The sequence below is a fragment of the Toxotes jaculatrix genome, chromosome 2 (genome assembly GCF_017976425.1).
Source record: "Toxotes jaculatrix isolate fToxJac2 chromosome 2, fToxJac2.pri, whole genome shotgun sequence".
Lineage (NCBI taxonomy): Eukaryota > Metazoa > Chordata > Actinopteri > Toxotidae > Toxotes > Toxotes jaculatrix.
This window is the reverse complement of record NC_054395.1, coordinates 28,253,155-28,268,749: the sequence shown is the minus strand read 5'-3', so window position 1 is coordinate 28,268,749 and position 15,595 is coordinate 28,253,155. Positions and strand designations below refer to the sequence as shown.

General features: G+C 43.6%; 2 protein-coding genes across 3 annotated transcripts; both read left to right on the top strand.

Annotated features, from left to right (window-relative positions):
• Nucleotides 1-639: 639 nt before the first annotated feature.
• LOC121200926 (isocitrate dehydrogenase [NAD] subunit gamma, mitochondrial-like) lies at nt 640-5,232 on the top strand. 2 transcript variants are annotated; one of them, XM_041066435.1, is made up of 9 exons: nt 640-770; nt 912-1,027; nt 1,713-1,773; nt 2,445-2,577; nt 2,697-2,830; nt 2,946-3,048; nt 3,229-3,375; nt 4,317-4,472; nt 4,706-5,232. In XM_041066435.1, exons 2-9 carry the CDS (start codon nt 961-963, stop codon nt 4,805-4,807), a joined length of 903 nt encoding a protein of 300 aa, XP_040922369.1. In that variant the 5' UTR covers nt 640-770; nt 912-960; the 3' UTR covers nt 4,808-5,232. The 2 variants fall into 2 exon arrangements, with proteins under 2 accessions (XP_040922369.1, XP_040922361.1); XM_041066427.1 differs by having other exon boundaries at nt 678-753.
• Nucleotides 5,233-7,226: 1,994 nt separating this feature from the next.
• LOC121199735 (vasopressin V2 receptor-like) lies at nt 7,227-12,068 on the top strand. The gene is made up of 7 exons (XM_041064653.1): nt 7,227-7,311; nt 9,243-9,517; nt 9,615-9,860; nt 10,077-10,223; nt 10,344-10,647; nt 10,914-11,096; nt 11,225-12,068. The coding sequence occupies exons 1-7, from the start codon at nt 7,227-7,229 to the stop codon at nt 11,407-11,409; spliced, it is 1,425 nt and encodes a 474-aa protein (XP_040920587.1). The 3' UTR covers nt 11,410-12,068.
• The last annotated feature ends 3,527 nt before the right edge of the window (nt 12,069-15,595 follow it).

The window sequence follows — 15,595 nt, the reverse complement described above, 5'->3', positions numbered from 1 at the left end:
AACTCACAAATTCATTTCAGGACATTGTGTAGATTTGATGTATGAGCTTGTGATTTATCATGTGCTTATTTATCACTTGATTCTAATTCATATCTTCTCTGCAAACAACCACATGTTCTCTGCATTCACAGGTTCATGGCGCTGCAACACGTAACCAGAGACACACGTCCACTTACACTGTAAGTTACTGAGAAAGAGTAGCTGTGATTCACAAGGATTTAACATTCAGCAGACTCACACTGGGTTTACCTCCCGACTTTCCCATCACCCTGATGACCCCACTGTTACACAACTTAAGGGATTCCTGAACCTGCAAAGAAGCGACGCACAGACACATCAAGATGTCCTTACTGCATTGTTAGACAATGCTGTTTTGTCCATTCAATGTCTTCCCCTCCTCTTTCTCCTTCTAACCTCCCTGTTTTCTCTCCACTGTTTTGAACCCCTCCTCCCTCCGTGCACCCACAACAGACCATAGTGAGTATGGCTGCTTAACACACACACACACGGACAGTGGTGTAGGTCATGTATTAGGATGTAGGAGCCAAAAGATCACAAGTCTGTCTAGTTGTAGTTTGAGTCCTCTCAGTAGTATGGTAGGGATGCATCTACTGGATTGTATCAGGAGGTCTGTCTGTGTGTGTGTGTGTGCGTGTGTGTGTGTGTGTATAGCCTCCCCCTGCACGGTACGGAGGCCGACACACAGTGACTCTGATTCCTGGAGATGGCATTGGACCAGAGCTGGCCAACCATGTGCGTGAACTGTTCCGGTGAGATTTCACACATCCTATCCAGCCACACACACACACACAGTGTCAGGGTAGAGTGAGTAACCACAAAAAGACTCACACTGTTGCTGAATGACTCAGCTCTGTCATACTGAAGTGGTCTCCATCTGTTTAAATGATCAGGTTCTGCTGCGTGCCAGTGGACTTCGAAGTTGTGAATGTGGACTCGACTATGGCCTCAGAGGAAGACATCAGTAATGCCATAATGGCCATAAGACGCAATGGAGTGGCACTGAAAGGTTGGTGTTTTATACGTGTGCGCGTCTCTAAAGGTGTGTGTATTAAACATGTCCTGGACATGTTTCAAATCTCTAAATGTACATGTCAGAAAATAATTATGATACCCCACAATGTATATATGTATTTATTTATCTATTTAAAACAAGACTAAGAGTCTACAGCCACGTTGGCAGCTCTGTTGGGCTGTATTTAGGCACAGCAATGCTGAGAATGAATAGTTTTCAAAGTAAAGTTAACAAGGTTGCTTGTTTTGCAGGTGTGCTGTTAACCAAAGTATTGCACAAACTGAAATTTTGACTCTACATGGGAAGTAAAAGAATCACTAAAGTTATTCCAGTCAGAAGATCACACATTTTATTAAGAGCCAAAAAAAGGTTTTCCTCTAGCACCAACCTGCTGGTGGCGCTAGAGGAAAACCCAGAGGAACACCAAAGTCTTTAGAGTTTGTCTGCTAGGGACCCTGAATATTGATGCCAAATTTTAAATTTTTTTAAAAGTTTAGAGAATGAGTATTTACAGTTTTACAACCAGTTAAGAATAAAATATGCCTAAAAGCTTTCACATTATTTGTCAGGTTTGAAAATACAGTTGTGACATTTTGTCTATCTGATGTTCAGTATCTGCTTCTGTTACATCTTTATTTCAGTTGTCATAATTTAGGCATAATTTGGTTTGTTCTTACAGGTAACATTGAGACCAACCACAACTTGCCACCTTCTTATAAATCCCGGAACAACCTGCTCCGGTGAGTCGACCACTTTTCAGCCTCCTCATCTAATCTCAAGGCGCTGTCACACCTGTGGTTCAGTTCATTTGCTCCACAGGAAAAAAAGGACACATTCCATCTTAGTTCTGGTCGGGTCTCGTGTTCACATATGACTTTTTTACAAACCAACTAAGAGGATTAAACCTGAGCTCATGCAGACTGACAGGTAACTCACTGATTGGAGAGTTCTGGTGATTGTCATCCTGCATCATCAGGACCCACAAGGTGAAAGTCACATCACTGTGACTGAGTGCTGGTTGTGCTGCACTTTAATGCGTCTTATGTGCATATTTATGTTCTCAGGTGTCAGAGCTCGCTAAGAAATAACTGATTATGATAATTATTGTATTATTATTATGATGTAGTATTATAGAATAATGACAAACAGGTAGAAATAAGAGGAAAAAGAGGCAACTTGCACTGATCAGGGAAAATTCCTGAACTCTGAAGTGGACCAAGACCATCCTTTCCAAGCGGTCTCGGTCCAGTTATTTAGTCTACAACAGAGTTCGATTCACGGCTGACACATCAGCCCAAATCAACCACACTTTGTTTGTTTTAACTGACCATAATGTTAGGAGTGGAAGTGCGCTTAAAGTCATCCGTGTTTCCTCCTCGTCCTGTTTCTGCCTTCCTTTTCCTCTCTGCAGCACCACTCTGGATCTGTATGCCAATGTGATGCACTGCCAGTCTCTGCCAGGGGTGAGGACACGCCACAAAAACATCGACATCATGATCATCAGGGAGAACACAGAGGGAGAGTACAGCAGCCTGGAGCATGAGGTGTGTGTGTCTTTGTGTGGTTCCTCTTCACTTTTATGGAAAAATATCTGCATCTCTGTCCAAACCATAACAAATCCAGCCTCTGAGTATCTCCACACTGTGTCTCTCTGCCTCTGCAGAATGTACCGGGGGTTGTTGAATGTCTGAAGATCATCACCAGGACCAAATCTCTGCGCATCGCTGACTACGCGTTTAGAACGGCTCGGGAGAAAGGACGCAGACGAGTCACTGCTGTACACAAAGCTAACATCATGTCAGTGCGTGAGGGCCCACACTCTGCCTGTGCTTTACTTCCCTCTTCATTTATATTTCTTGTTCTGTACAAATGACACAGTGCAATTTTAATGCTTGTGTGTTTCTTGGAGCAGGAAGTTGGGTGACGGCCTCTTCCTGCAGTGCTGTAAGGAGGTTGCCAGCGGTTACCCTGACATCACCTTCGACAGCATGATTGTAGACAACACTACCATGCAGGTAGCTGCGGCATGTCCGCACACGGCCATACATTACACTGTGTTTATATCATCATGCTCAGTGTGCCATATTCCCACTGCTGTATTAAATGAGATGGTTATGGCTGAAGGCTAGCAGAGTTCATTCATAGTTAAAGGCTGTAAACATGTTCTGGAACCATGTTTTACTTGTGTGTATCAGCTGGTTTCCAGGCCCCAGCAGTTCGATGTAATGGTCATGCCCAACCTGTATGGCAACGTTGTGAGCAATGTGTGTGCTGGGCTGGTCGGAGGACCGGGCCTGGTGCCAGGAGCAAACTACGGAGAGGACTACGCCGTGTTTGAGACGGTGAGAGGATTCACACCCAGAATTTATGGATTAGATTGTCAACAAGGGTGTAAGGGATGAAAGGCGATATGAGGGGAGGGAGATTTAGGGGGCGACAGAGGCAGAGGAAAACACAGAGATTGTAAGAAAGGAAAAAAGGACATATTATCACCTTATAAAGATGATATGGTGAGTGAATGTGTAAACAGTTCCCTGTTTACACATCCGGCACAGTAACATTAGCTTTAATCTGTAGTCATATCTCTGGTCAAATAATCACTTGCTTATAGCTCTGTTTTGGTCTCAACCTTCTCTTAAAGGGAAGTATCTGGTTCTGTAGGAGCCAAAGGTAGATAACTTTGTTGGTGCTGAGCAGGTGGCAAACAGCTGCCTGCCACAGCTGGAAAGGAAGCGATTCAAACTGCCTGCACAAACTGAACTCCTTTAGAGAGAGAATTTTTATTCCTGTTACAGAAAGTATTCAAACTGTTTCAGTTATTTGAACTGAATGCAGGGAGTCGATAACCGCAGCTCTAAAATTATTAGCAGAACACAAAGATTCCCAGCAGAGCTTAATCCTGAGCACGTCCTCAAAATGGCACATAAGATTATCAACGACCCCAAACATGTCCTACTTTGAGCTAATCCCATCAGGAATGTGTTTTAGATTGTCTGCATGTAAAATAGTTTGGTTTTATTCCAGAAGCCATTAGACTTGTGAATCGCCACAGTACAAGAAATGGTCACTTTGCCTTGTGTGTAGACAGATAAATGCACTTTTAAGCTTTATAGTGTTTGGATTTTGGATCATTGGTTTGTACGTGGGACAAATAAAGTATCTCAAATTGAAATGAATTGAGCACTGCAGAGAACGTTGTACATAATCAAATGTTAAAGCTGCTGCACGCCTACCTGTTCTTTCATTTATGATCTCTGTTTAATTCACGCTCCACTGTGTGCAGGGAACAAGGAACACGGGAAAGAGCATCGCTAACCGCAACACAGCAAACCCCACAGCCATGCTGCTGGCCTCCTGCCTGCTGCTGGATCACCTGAAGCTCCACGCCTACGCCGGCATGATCCGCAGGGCCATCCTCACCACCGTCACTGAGACTCGGGTACGCCCCATCACACCATCTGATGAGTGATTAAACAAAAAGTGTCCAGTCATAAACTACTTGTAAGCAACATTTTAAATTTTATTTTCAAGCCCCGGGCAGGAAGAATGTAACAGGATATGAATTAAGTAGACGATAGTTCCAGTGTTTGTTTTACTTCCAGGAACATCAGAGAATATTCTGCACACACTGATTTTTCCTCTCTCCATCCTCTCACCTCCTTTGTTCTCCAGCTGCACACTGCTGACCTGGGAGGCCAAGGCTCCACCTCTGAAGTGGTCCAGTCCATCATGAATGCTGTTCAGAGCACTGGGCCCCGCACACTGAGCATCTAGAACACACAGACATGAATATGCAAAGCCCCTCAGACAGCAGAGACGAGTACCTCTAATACTGTACCTCTGTTTACTAACTCTTCTATGCAATTTGAGTTGTGTAATAGTAATACTGAAATGAAACCTTATACACAAACTGTTAGTGTGTCTATGCAACTGTTTTGTATTTACTCATAGGATTTAATAGCTCTAAACATTTTGTTTAAAGCTGAAATGCACATAATTTTACTTAATATAGATTCTTTTCTTTGAAAGTTGTTTGAGCACTTCATGGCATTGAGTTACACCTGGTCTTTTCCCTGCAGATTAGTTTATTTATCATTAACTGAAAAGAGTTATCCATGCATTTGAAATGTAAGTTATTTTAGACCAAACACAGCCGTCCTCCTGCTGGATGTACTGCTCAGAATTTTTGGCTGTTGGTCTGATCCTGACACCTCTAATAAAGCCTGTTTCCCTGGCGTTCATTCGTCTCCACAGCTGTCTGTGCTGAAACATGTATAAATGCATCCCGCACTGCCTTGTCTAGACCACAGGGAGGCCACATTGTCTTCTGTAAGCACTACATATGGTGTGTTGTGGCGTGAAACTCACTTTGTACTAAGCAGCATCATAACTTTAACTTTTTACTGTAAGAAATATCCTTATAGCTGCGTACAACTACACTGCAGTGTGTTATAAACCATAACTTAAATGTATAAACACAGTATTTTGGGGTTGACGCTGTGTGGCTTAATTAAACAGCTGACACTGGACAGATGACAGGGAATGAGGGGAACAAGTGACATAAACCAGAGACACTGCTGTTCATGGTCAGTGCCTTCACCGACACACCACTTGGCACCACACGCATCAGTAAGGCTGTTCAACAGAACCAGAACCTCTACCTTTGGTACTCAAACACATTTCACTGTTTATATTTGCAATTACTTTTACATAAAGGATAATTATTCTTATTAAAGACAACAAACCCCATGAAAAGACCAAAACCGACAATGAGTTTGAATTTGATCTACTATCAAGTATCGTGTGTGTCCAGAGAGCTCCACTGTTGGCCAAAAATGATTATAAACACATCAATGAACCATGAACATACTGTGCACGCTGTGGTTTATTTTGACTCCAGTCCCACATTCACTGTGCTACAGCCAGAAATACTCACCAGAGCACCAAATGCATATTAATCCACAGCTGAAAATAGTCCCCAACAAAAGCACTCTGTGCCAAGCTGTTTTAGGAAACGATTTATGCTTCTAAAAAGTGAAATTACATATGCACAACCTGTTTTCAAGGATTCATTTCTTCAGTAGGAACAAATGGATCTAAGGCTGAGTGTCGCAGAAATGAAGTCAAAGTACTGAAACAAACACATTGTTGGTTTTGGTCTCTTCATGGGATTTGCAGACAATAACAAAAATTTAAATCCAGATATTTTTCCATTGAATTCTATTTCATGAAAGTATTTTTACTTTGATCTATATTATCTGTGCTTGGATTACAACCAATTAAAGTCCACTGATCAAGTTTAATTATACTTTAAAAAAAACTGCTTCACGTAGATGAAATGTAGAAAAATGTATTTCATAGAAGCGTAACATGAGAAGAAGCAGCCTCATGTGTGAGTTGTTCATGTTTCTGTGTCCATGTTTAAGGTCACTCAGCGGGCCCCTCGATAATTAGAGGCTTCTCCAAATGAGGGAGCAATTGAGGGGAAGCAAACAGATTACTGCCCTGTCAGGGAGAGAAAGAAAGAAAGAAAGAATGAAAGGAGGAGAGGTGGAATGCAGGAGACAGAGAGCGACGGAGGGGGGGAGCAAAAACAGGGAGCAGGAGTGAGAAAGAAAAAGGCCGCTGAGAAAGATAACTCTTCTCTCGTTGCTGCCTTCTCATTTCTCTCCAAAAACCCTACATCCCATCTGTCACAACATCTGACACTGTCTCTCCTCCCTCTCGCCGCCCGTTCCCACCCCTCTCCATCACCCGCTGATGCAAAATCACACGTACACATTAGTTTAAAGCGTCTTTGATCATTCTGAGAGGCTAATAGCAGAAATCTCATTTGATCTGCTGCTGTATGCCCTCGAGTTCTGCTCCGCACTGAATGTGGATCAAAGCAGGGCCAACAGCAACATGGTTAATATCTTAACAATCAGCAGGAAATTACATTAATTCACTGACGCAGCCTGGGCGTCGCATCCTTTCATCAACACACCCGCTTTCCACTCGTGTAGCCCCTCTTTCTTTTTCTCCAAGCTTTTCACGAATGCGGGAGAGACGAGAAGAGGGAGGGATGTGTTAAAGAGGAGGGAGAGGACGGACGGAGGAGATGGGGAGACAGGAGTCGGCAGCATGAGTTGGCAGAGGTCACCCTCTAGCAATAAGCAAGAGGAAAACACACACACACACTGACACAGCATGGATGCGGCTAGTGTGTGCAACAGCAGATCAGGTTGTCCTGGCTCCTACAGATGCTTCACGGGACGCTGAGGACGAGGACGAGGTGAGTAAGTCGTCTACCTTTGCTTGTAGTTTGCTCTGGATTTTCCCAGCTCTGCTTTGGAACAAAGTGGAAACCTAAAATCAGAGGAAGTGGCTTTTACTGTTCATGAGGCTGGAGAGGTTTCAGGTGGACGTCTGGGAGTATTATGATAAATCTGATAAAGCTGAGAAAGACAGGAATCATGAAAATACTCCTCCAGGTGTACAGAGAAAGACAGATTTTAGCTTTTTGCTTTGTGAAAAGTAAAGTAAGTACTGAACAGCAGGTCTCCGGTCTTCTAATTGGATTATCATACCCAAAAGATGTCAACAAACCAGGTTGTGCTATTGTTGACTCAGAAAGCGACTCAGGGGAACCAACCATCAGCTTACACTGGCTGAAGTGAAGATTCTGTGTTTAGCACCAGGGAATCAAACTGTTTTCAAACTGTATCCCACGGCTGAAACTAAAAGGTTTAACTCTAGCAGATTAAAGGTAATTTTAAAATAAATATAAAAAGAAAAAAATGCATGATTTCAGCTTTATAGTCTTGTTGCTTTGTGAGCTACAGGATCATGATTTTTGTTTTTTTAACAGGGTTTGTCAGAGCACATTTTTCACAAGAGGACAATCTTCATTTACTGTATAAATGTCTCCACTTTTGCGTTTAGTGGCAGAATTAAGGTAAAAAGCAATTTTTCACGATAAGACTAATGAACCTAAGAACTGCTGAGTGCACAGGAAAATCTGTTTTGTGCTAACAGAAACAGACGATACTGTCAGTAGCTTTCTGTCACAGCTGCTTCTCACGTTCACAGCGCTGTAAGAAAACACGTGAATACAGTGCCACTACAATCACGTAAAAATACTATGCTACACGTATAATCCCCACATTCAAAATCCTCTGTAAGTAAACGTACTGACGTATTATCAGGGCGATTAAAGCATCAAAAGGGAAGTACTCTGCAGAAAGATGGCCCCTAAGGGATAAATCATCAAATAAGACATCATTAGATTGTTAATACTGATGCACTGATGCCGGTTGAAGTGAAGCTAGTTTAATCCTCTTTATAAACAGTTCTATACATTGTCTTTGCACTTGCTCTTCTTTCTGGTTTTGCAGTCAGTGCAGTTTTTTGAGAAATCCCTGACTGTTAGCGTTAGTGTGTAATGTTGATCACTGGAGATTGGTCAAACAACTGTGACTTACTATTAGGATCTGCACATACTCAGTAAACAGTGCCACATCAGGGGCCCTCTCTGCATGCCTCTGCGATTGTGTGCGTCTGTGTGTGTGTGTGTTGAACTGTAAAAGTGTGTGAGGGACGCCTGTAAACACGTTTCACGTCTCATTGTTCCACAATTAGCGTGCCCACGGAAGCTTGACCCCACACATACACACCTATTAACTTCAGCAGTGTGTGTGTGCCTGTGTTTGTGGACACATCCAGAGCTGATACTTTGGGAAGCAAGTGACCTGTAGATGGTCGTTATCCACAAACTGCGAGTCGCCCATCGCTCCTGTTTCATAACCTCTGAGGCCACAAAACGTCCTGTGATCGTTTCTGACAAAATGGTGGAGAACTACAGGGGAAGGATGGTAATTGGTTATTGGCGGTCACTAATTGGACGAACAACTGAACAATAAAGAAACAGGCAGTAACGAGCACTTTGAGATATTTGTACTTTACTTGAGCATTTACCTTTTATGGTACTTTATACTTGATACTGCACTACATTTCAGAGGAAATTATTGTACCAAAAGGGATAAGAAACACCTTTTTAGTACTGAATATTATTTTTATTTTTTTCCAAATAGATGTAATGAAATACATAAGTACAATATACGGGTACACAGTACAGGTATAAAGTAGCATTAAATGGAAATACTCAAGCTAAGTACAAGTACCTCAAAACTGAACTTACGCACAGCATTTATCTCCTCTCTTCTATTAGGCAACATGTCAGTCTCCATGGTAACAGACTCATACCCGTCGATCGATTGGTCAGTGGTCTCTGTGACCCCGGCAGGTGCTAATGTCACAGGGTGGGAGCGTGACGCCCTGCTGGCAGTGGCCGAGGTGGTGGTGCTGGCAGTCATCTTGGTGATGGCGTTGCTCGGCAACGGGCTGGTGCTGGTGGTGCTGCTACGGCGGAGACGACACCACAACCCGCTGCACCAGTTCATGCTCAACCTCTGTCTGGCCGACCTGGTGGTGGCTCTGTTCCAGGTAACACACACACACGTGCATACACACTGTGTGCACCCCTTCTCCGCATCTCACCCCATCTTTCTTCCCCCTCCTCCTCCGACTCTTCCTCTCTGAGGTGTTGCCTCAGCTGGTTTGGGACGCCAAGGGCCGCTTTCCCGGCCCCGACTTTCTGTGTCGTCTGGTGAAATACCTGCAGGTCCTTGGGATGTTCGCCTCCTCCTACATGATTGTGGCCATGACAGTGGACCGTCACTACGCTATCTGCTGCCCCCTGCAGGCTCATCGTAGTGGGGCAACCCAGCGCTGGAACACCTTCATACTGCTGGCCTGGGGGCTGTCACTGCTGCTCAGCCTGCCACAGGTAGGACGACTCAGGTAGGGTCTGACGATCGCATATAAAGTGCTGGTTTATATGGGAAATGGTGATGGTGACGATTTTAAAGTAAAACCAAGACTGAAACTACATCAATGCTTCATTCCTTTTTTTAGAGGCAAACTATTACACTTATTATGAGACTTAGAAAAAGATGCACGCATGCAAATCTCTGTATTTACCTCCACACGTTTTTGCCGCCAGGTTTTCATCTTCTCTCGTTCAGAAGTGGCTCCAGGCGTGTACGAGTGTTGGGGAAACTTTGCTGAGTCCTGGGGCCTCAAAGCCTACGTCACCTGGATGACCCTGGCTGTCTTCATCCTCCCCGTACTCATCATCACTGTCTGCCAGGTAGAAAGAAACACACCAGACCACAACAGAATTTGATCCTAATACAAAATAAAAAAACTGACAGTCAATGTGATGGATCATCAGTATTTTAAATTACCTCACCATTACCTCATGCCTCAGGTGCGAATCTTCAAGGAGATCCATAACAATCTGTACCTGAAGTCAGAGCGCCGCCTATCCCCCGCCTCCCTCCCTCCATCCAGACGGGACAGCCAGAGAGGAGGAGGAGGAGGAGGAGCAGGGGGAGGCAGTAGAGGGAGGTCCAGTCTCTCCCTGTATGTTTCACCACTCGCGTACAACAACCCTGTTAGTCACACCACCTTTGACCCTGGATCCAGCTATCACCACCTGCCCCTGGGTCCGCTCAGATCCAGCAGCATCACTTCACATTGCGATATTCACACCTACACAGCTGTTCATCCAGGTAAGAGCCGCACAGTTTGTGTGTTGAATGATTACACTGCACGTAATGTGATTTTTTTTAGTCATGCAAGTGGCACTGGTATTTATGGAATGAGTCAGGTGCTAAGCTAAACTAACACAGAAAAAGTAGGAAGTAATGTAAAGTGTGGTGTTTGACATAAAAGGGTTAATTCCTTCAAAAACACCAGTGTGGTCCTTTAAAGTCCTGTCTGTGTCTGTGGGCCCCGTCAGCTGAGCTGCAGCCTGACGTCCTGCCTGACCCTGCAGCGCCCTCTGCTGTCTGCTGCCCTCCGCCCAAAGCCCCCGCTGCCCGTGGTGGAGAGGTATCAGCAGCCATGTCAAAGACAGTGAGGATGACGCTAGTAATAGTGCTCGTCTACTCACTCTGCTGGGCGCCGTTCTTCAGTGTCCAGCTCTGGGCTGCCTGGGACCCCGACACACCGCAGAATGGTGAACCCCCTCCTCTGGCATTATATTTTGAAATTTACCTCTCCCATAATCCTATAATTACCATATGATTAACCTCTGTCATTTACAAACCTCCTCCTGCCTGTGTGCCTGTGTGTGTGTGCATCCAGGTGCGGTGTTCACCTTGCTGATGCTGCTGGCCAGTCTGAACTCGTGCACCAACCCCTGGATCTACTCAGCTTTCTCCAGCAGCGTCTCTCCGGAGCTCCGCCTGCTGCTGCTCTGCCGCGGGCTCTCACAGCGCCGAGGCTCCCTGCCGAATGACTCCACCACCACACACACCTCCAACTACTGAACCACACACACACACACAGATCCACTGCACGATAAAGTGCAAAATCCAGCCATGTCATACATATAACAGTATGATCTTGTATTTACTCCCCGTAGAACAACACAACCATACCGTGCTTGTTTTTTTCCACGTTATTATAAAATTTAGACGGACACTTTTCGAAATACACTTACCCGCTTTCTTGAGTTTGATGAAAAGACCATGCCTCTCCTTTGTCTGTCCGTGAATGAAGATAACTTTAGTTATATGATAACTAAAGTTATCATACACCCAGGAGAAGGTTAGATTAGAGCCTGGGTTGCCCTTTCTGCACAAAAAAAGGTAGCTGAAAAACCTCACGTGCCTTTTCTATCAGAGGTTGTATCCAAGAACTAGTCGGGCACATCGCATACTTTAGTGACTACAACGGCGATTTTTCATTTTTGTGCTTAATTTTTGGTATGGACTAAATAAACATGATACAACAATCAATTAGAGACCTCTAGATGTGCTGGTTGGCGAACTGTGGACAGAGCCAGGGTTCCCGTTTCCAGAGTTGATGCTGCGCAAAGCCCGTTTAGCCTGCTAACGGTAGTTGGAAGCAGAGTGAATCAACTGGCCTGAATCTGTCCAAAGGACAGTGGCGGCTCCTGACAAATCTCTCAGGGGGGCAATGGTTGCAAATGATGGCTATGATGACGGGTAAAATAACCAGTTACTTTACAATGTTGCATTGTATTGTACACTTTGGTTTTCCTGGTCACCTTTCCTGTTCAATCACGTGGTAGATGGCGGCATCAGACATGATTTTTTTTTTTGCATAGCTACATCAAGTTCATAGTTAATTTCTTGAGTACAGTTTTTTTTCGTTCTGCGATTAAACACATCCACTGTGGCCATCAACATCCAATTTCATCTACTAGTTTGCCTCATGTATACCTCTGGAAGTGCCAACAGACCTGCTTTACAATTAATCACAACAATTCCATTGTCTTCATCTGACAACATTTTATTTAAGGTGCAGCTGTTGTTTCGATGAATGAAATCAACGTTGGCATAGCCTACTATTAACTCTATATACAGTCATCATCACAGACAAACCTGCAGCCACACGGCCCTTTGTGGAACAGTTTGGACACCACTGACTTAAGAGAACGATGCCACATTGAAAATCTAATCAAATTATACAAAAATCATATCATCACAGAACATAATTCAGTATATACAGTGATATTCAGCTGGCAATGTGCAATCAATGCAACTATTTACAATTCAACATTCAGAGAGTACAATAACAAGGCTGTTTTTAAGTGCTCCTCAAACACCTCGTCTAGCGCCTCCACTAAGTCGACCAGTCCACGAAAAATCCCGGGGTTGCTGGACCCCTCGATTTCATCCTTGCCTCGAAGGCTAACTCAAACACGCCGCAGAATCTGACACAGTCAATATGGCGGCCTAGCATATGGCGGTTCTTACTCACCTCGTCGTTGTGACGACACACAGCTATCATGTAGTTCTCATCCAACTGTGTGGTGATGTTAGCTCTTCCAAAAGACTAAAGTTTCGGGCAGCTTTCCATATGCATCTCCGATGTTTCATGTTTTCTTACCTTCTCCGAGAGATGTGTCGGTGACACCCCTGGTTGGCCAGGCGGTGTCTGTGTTTCCATCCGGGTGAATCAGAAGGCAGAGGTAGCATAACAGCGCGTTAGCTACTTCGCATCCTGCTAGCCACGTTTTCCGCTCATACCAGCTCCGTGAAAATCAGCGGCTGTAGGTTTTCCCCGCCTTTGAAGACACCTCCTTGATATTTAAATTTGGTCCTAATTCTTTGATAGCCAATTTATCTCGATTGCTCCGACGACAGAATGGTAATTCCCGCAATGACACGATGGAGTTGCTCCGTTGAGTTGCAATGCTAGCCATGTTGATCTTGAACGTGAACGCGATGCGTATGCGCGCTGTGCTCGTCATCAGAGAAGCACGTGATTCCATCAGTGCGTATGACGTAAGCACGTTGGGACGTTGGGAGCCTATAGAAATGAATTGCAGGGTCTACAATTTGAAAAAAAATGTAACGTAAAATGTAAATTTATGAGAGCGCCTGGGGCGATTTTCAATCTGACTGAAATCGCTTGAAGGTGCTGCTGATTGGACAGTGATATTTAGAGTTGGAACGGCAAAATAAACTCTTTTGTTTTTCGTGCGGGTCAAGGAGGGCGGCGCCCTATCGCCCACTATTAGCCAGCCGTCCCCTGGTAAAGGCTATGTACCCGACTACGTCCTTGGCTTTGAACAGTTGCCAGGCAACCAATGAAGACTAGGTAGTAACGGGTCTTACCCAAGAAATTGTCTGGCACCGCGTTTTTTCCTACTTTGAACAAAATCAACCAAAAGATATAACGTGAGAATTAGTGAGCAATTGCGTTTCCTTGGAAAGTTATGTACCCTACTATTTCTTGGCTTGGAGCCGTTGCTAAGCAACCAGAGGACGCACAAGGTCGATAATGCTAAGCTAAGCTAACCTAAACCGGGAGCTACCTTTATATTGAGCTGTGGACAAGAAAGCTAACCAATATTTCCCACATCAGATCAATCATTATTTCCTACAAACTGCTGTAATATATTTTATCAAGTGTACTTACATTAAATGTACATATGTGTATTTTTGTTTCAATCTGCTGATAATGTAAATATTAATTTCCTTTTATGATTTTTCAACAGAACAAAACAAAGGCAAGAAGTTTTGTTTTAAAAACTGTTTATTCATTCATTCATCAATCATATAAACACTTCACACATACAAACATAAAAACATCTACTGCAACTAAAAGAAAAAAAAAAAAGAACCTTTATACACTGATTTGTTCTGGGTTTTTTTTTTTTTCTAAACACAAAAGGTCCTGTGGCTAACTTCAGTACCATTTTCAAAAACCCCTGCACTGGAAAACTCTAACATTCAGTTTTTCAATAGAATGGTTTTGCTGCAGCGTTTCAAAGTGTCATCTTCACTCGTCTCAGAGGCAAAATATCTGAAGGTTTTAGGTCAATTCTGAATGAAAGTATATCAAACTGTCCTGTTCCGTGACATGTGGTTGTATGTCAGTCTGCTGTAGCTTAAAGAAAGTCTGGGTTGAGAGCAGGGGAATGTGGACTCAGAGACATCAGACCTGTCTGCAGAGATTTTCTCTACTATTTGCACTGCACTTGAGATTCAAGTACATGGACAGGTGAACACATCAGGTAGAATGAGGGAAACTATTCTCCCATTTGGTACCAACAGTACCTTAAAACAACAAACCGGGACTTCTGTCAAAATCAAGCAACATTTACATTTAGATGACAACTTACATTTCGATAGCAGTTGGTTTGAAATCTAATACTAACATTTGGTCATGGTATAATTACCAAAACAGCTCTCAAGAAAACAAAGGTAGCATACAGCTTTTCAACACATTCATTTATATTCCCACTTAAAATGAAATCGTGATCCCCTCCCCTGGCCGTCGCCTTGTTGCTTCGCCCGCTCAGACATCGTTCTACATGAAGAGACAGACGTCGGAGCAACTGACTGCACATCAGGGACTTTTAAAAAGCAGTGCTCCATTATAAAAGCACCAGAAGAGGGTGTACGCGTCTCATGTCTTCTGTTGCCTTAGTCTGCACACATAAACTGTCCTCAAACCAGACTTTCTCTAACCAGTGTCAGCCGTTCATGGTGGCAGTAAACCCACTCACTCATCAATGCATCGATTAATCATTGAGTATCTGTGAGCGATTTTAAACTAAAGAAAAAAAAAACGGTGGATCTGATATGACACATTCTGAGCAGTTTAGAGACAAACTGCAGGACGTGCTGAATTTCAAACAAGTGAAAAGATAAAACCTGGCTACAGTTGCACTGCCTGCTGACACCAGCACACACACACACACACACACACACACACACACACACACAGCCTCGCTCACACACATAAACCCACGCAACCCAAATGCATTAAAAAGACTACTCTGTCAGATTGTCTTTAAACATTGAGCTAAAATAGATTTTTTTGAAATCACAAAGCTTTGTTGATATAATTGTAAACTACAATGTGTTATTAACAATTAAAAACAACACTATAGGGCTCCGCGGGTCCTATAATCCAGAATTATGAAAAATTAGGATGTTTGTGTGATTCAGAATTTTTTTTTTCCTATTTTGGCAC

Excerpts from the sequence above, each read along its gene's own strand:
- LOC121200926 (XM_041066427.1), top strand. The coding sequence starts at position 725 with ATGGCATTGGACCAGAGCTGGCCAACCAT. Across the intron at positions 1,028-1,712 it reads CAATGGAGTGGCACTGAAAG|GTAACATTGAGACCAACCAC; the intron begins GTTGGTGTTTTA and ends TTGTTCTTACAG. Across the intron at positions 3,049-3,228 it reads TAGACAACACTACCATGCAG|CTGGTTTCCAGGCCCCAGCA; the intron begins GTAGCTGCGGCA and ends TGTGTGTATCAG.
- LOC121199735 (XM_041064653.1), top strand. The coding sequence starts at position 7,227 with ATGCGGCTAGTGTGTGCAACAGCAGATCAGGTTGTCCTGGCTCCTACA. Across the intron at positions 10,224-10,343 it reads TCATCATCACTGTCTGCCAG|GTGCGAATCTTCAAGGAGAT; the intron begins GTAGAAAGAAAC and ends CTCATGCCTCAG. Across the intron at positions 11,097-11,224 it reads CCCCGACACACCGCAGAATG|GTGCGGTGTTCACCTTGCTG; the intron begins GTGAACCCCCTC and ends GTGTGCATCCAG.